At 47.9% G+C, this 3,445-nt stretch overlaps 1 protein-coding gene across 1 annotated transcript in view; it reads left to right on the forward strand.

Moving 5' to 3' along the window:
• The window catches only part of LOC125035246, a 26,583-nt gene that overhangs the window by 5,281 nt on the left and 17,857 nt on the right, over positions 1-3,445 (forward strand). The window contains exons 4-8 of the mRNA XM_047627512.1: positions 562-654; positions 783-840; positions 1,466-1,549; positions 2,477-2,700; positions 3,088-3,264. Coding sequence (XP_047483468.1) covers positions 562-654; positions 783-840; positions 1,466-1,549; positions 2,477-2,700; positions 3,088-3,264 — 636 coding nt within the window. The remainder of the gene's footprint in view (positions 1-561; positions 655-782; positions 841-1,465; positions 1,550-2,476; positions 2,701-3,087; positions 3,265-3,445) is intronic.

Consider the following 3,445-nt stretch of genomic DNA (forward strand, 5'->3'; position numbering starts at 1 on the left):
CCCCCTCCTCCCTCACCTCCCAATCCCTCACCCCCATCCCTCCCCTCCCTCTCCTCACCTCCTCCCTCCCTCCCCCCTACCTCTTCCTCCCTCCCCTCCCTCCCCTCCCTCTCTCCTCACCCCCTCCCTCTCCCTCCCTCACCCTCACCCTTCCCAACCCACCCCCTCCCTCCCTCCCCTCACCCCCTCCCTCCCTCCCACCTACCTCACCCCTCCCCCCCTTTCCTCCCCTACACCCTCCACCCCCTCCCTCCCCTCACCTCCCTCCAACCTCCCCTCCCTCCCTCCCTCCCTCTCTCATCACCACCCACCCCCTCCCTCCCTCCCCTACCTCTCCATCCCCCCTCCTCCCTATCCCTCACCCCCTCCCTCCCTCACCCCCCCCTCCCCCTCCCTCCCCCCCCTCTCTCTTCCTCCCTCCCTCCCTCCCTCTCACTTTTCTTACCCTCCCTCCCTCCCTCCCTCCTCACCCTTCCTCCCCCTCCCCTCTCACCTTCCTCCTCCCCCTACCTCTTCCTCCCTCCCTCTCTCCCTTTCTCTCACCCTTTCTCTCCCTTCCAGCGTCAAAGAAGTCCCCGTTCCGACTTCGACCAACAGCCTCGTCCTCATCCTCGTCCTCGTCTTCCTCCTCATCCTGAACAAACTCATCTCCTCGTGAGTATCTGTGTATTGTTCAGCCCGAGGAGTCGTGAGGGTCTTGTTATCTATCTCTCTGTCTATCTACCGCGTTGTCTATCTTTTCATCTACTTATACATCTCTCCCTTTCCTCTCTTCACCGCAGACGAGACACCTTGAAGAAATGCTTTTGTCGCCGCAGATCCAGTGAAGAAGAGGAGACGGTGAGGCGTTTTTTTTGTTTATTGTTGTCGTTGTTCATTTGTCATTTTTTGTTATTTCTTTTTGTTATTTTAAAGATTTAGTTATACATATTTTTTTCTGAGTGGAGAAAATCTGTGTCCAGAGATTTATAAGAGTTTCTTGCTTCCTGGAGTCATGATTAATAAGAAAATCCAAAAACATTTTTTTTTTTTTTTTTTTACCGGCCTTATAGTAACGAACGATGGTGCAAACAAATTTTCTTTTTCCCCATTTTCCTTCTCATTTCCAAAAAAGAAAATGAAAAAAGAAAGCAATAGTAAGAATATTTTTTCTCCTTCCCCTCCCCCCCAAAAAAAAAGAAAAGAAAAAAAAGAGAAGAGAGAAAAAAAAAAAAATAATAACAACAATTTTTTTTTTCTCTCAAAGAAGAGATAAAAAAACAAAAAATATAATAACATTTCTCCCCTCCCCCCAAATCAGAGAGAGAGAGAGAGAGAGAGAGAGAGAGAGAGAGAGAGAGAGAGAGAGAGAGAGAGAGAGAGAGAGAGAGAGAGAGAGAGAGTAAGAGACAGCGAGAGAGAGAGAGAGCAAGAAAGAGAGACAGAACACCAACCATAACATTTCCTCCCCCCTTTCTCCCCACAGACGGTCGTCGGCTTCAACCCACAGAGCTCGGAGAAATCGGCAGCTTTCACCATCACCAATTCGGAATTCATGGCTGTGTCCAACGTAAGTAGAATGAGGGAAATTGGATAAAAGAGGGAGGATAGGGACATGAATATATGGGTGAGTTGATAGATAGGTACAGTGATGAATAGGGTGATAGACTGGCTAGTAAACAGAATATATACATATATATATATATATATATACATATATATATATATATATGTGTGTGTGTGTGTGTGTGTGTGTGTGTGTGTGTGTGTGTGTGTGTGTGTGTGTGTGTGTGTGTCTGTGTGTGTGCGTGTGTGTGTGTGTGTGTGTGCGTGTGTGTGTATGTGTGTGTGTATGTGTACTATATATATATGTATATATATATATGTATATGTATGCATATATATATGTATATAGTACACATGCGCTGTACAAATATATTTACTGTATCTGTGTGTGTGTGTGCGTGTGTGCATATGCATATATACATGTGTATATATGTATATATGTATATATATATATATATATATATATATATAGAGAGAGAGAGAGAGAGAGAGAGAGAGCGAGAGAGAGAGAGAGAGAGAGAGAGAGAAAGAGGAGGAGAGAGAGAGAAAGAGAAAGAGAAAAAGAGAGAACGAAAGAGAGAGAGAGAGAGAGAGAGAGAGAGAGAGAGAGAGAGAGAGAGAGAGAGAGAGAGAGAGAGAGAGAGAGAGAGAAAGAGATATTGAGAGAGAGAGATAGAGAGATAGAGAGACAGAGAGACAGAGAGATAGAGCTAGAGAGAGAGAGAGACAGAGACAGAGAGAGATAGAGACAGAGAGATAGATAGAGAGAGAGAGAGAGAGAGAGAGAGATAGATAGAGAGAGAGAGAGACAGAGACAGAGAGATAGATAGATAGAGAGAGAGAGAGATAGAGAGAGAGAGAGAGACAGAGACAGAGACAGAGAGACACACACACAGAAACTAACAAGTCCCCCCCCCCCCCCCCCCCCCAGGACCCGGACCTGGACTGGGCGCTCGAGCTCTCCCGCCAGCTCTCGAGGCGCGGCGAGGACTGGATCACCCTCGGCGAGTCCACGTGGTCCTCCAACTGGTCCTCGGGAGCGTCGGGGGTCGACCTCGAGATGCTGAGGGCGAGGTTGGGGTCGCGCCCGAGGACGAGGGAGGTGGAGGTGGAGGAGGAGGAGGTTCTTGGGGCCACGGCGTCGAGTTCCACAAGGTGAGGTCTGGCTGAATGAATCATTTTTCAAGGATTTGAAAAAAGACTGATGTCGTTTTCCTTTTTGTTCTTTTTTCCTCGTCCTCGCCCTTCTTCTTCTTCTTATGTAAATTTTATAATTATACGACTACTACTGTTAATAATAATAATAGCGATAATGATAACCGGTTTTTTATCATTATCATTATCATTCTTCTTCTTATTATTATGATAATGAATAGGGTGATGGTGATTATCATCATCATCATCACCATCATCATCATCATCATCACTAGCATCGTTTATTTAATTACCAATGTTATTATTCACTCAGTCACGTTCTCTCACTCGAAAACCTTTCCTTCGAGGCTCCCGATTCTCGAGATAAGCTTCCACCTTGTCCTCCAGGTGGAGTGCGAGTGCCAACGCCACCGCGCCGTCTGCAAGGTCGAGCCTCCAGGCTGAGAGGGGCGCCGAGGTCCTCAAGGTCATCCTCGGGCCGAAGGGGTCGTACTCTCGGCCTTCCTACTCCGCCGGAGTTCTCCCTTCGCGGACTCGCCTGACCTCTCCGCCCTTGTCCTCGAGGTCTTATCCACCTCCTTCTTATTCCTCTCCTTCGCCTGCTTCTTCTGCTTCGCCTTCTTCTTCGTCTCCTCCTTCGCGTTCTCCGTCTTCTACTTCTTACCCACCTCCTTCTTCCCTTCCTTCGTCATCCTCTCCTCCACCCTCTCCTTCCTCCTCTTCTCCTCCTCCTCTTCTCCTCCTC

The sequence above is a fragment of the Penaeus chinensis genome, chromosome 19 (genome assembly GCF_019202785.1).
Source record: "Penaeus chinensis breed Huanghai No. 1 chromosome 19, ASM1920278v2, whole genome shotgun sequence".
In the NCBI taxonomy this organism is placed as follows: domain Eukaryota; kingdom Metazoa; phylum Arthropoda; class Malacostraca; order Decapoda; family Penaeidae; genus Penaeus; species Penaeus chinensis.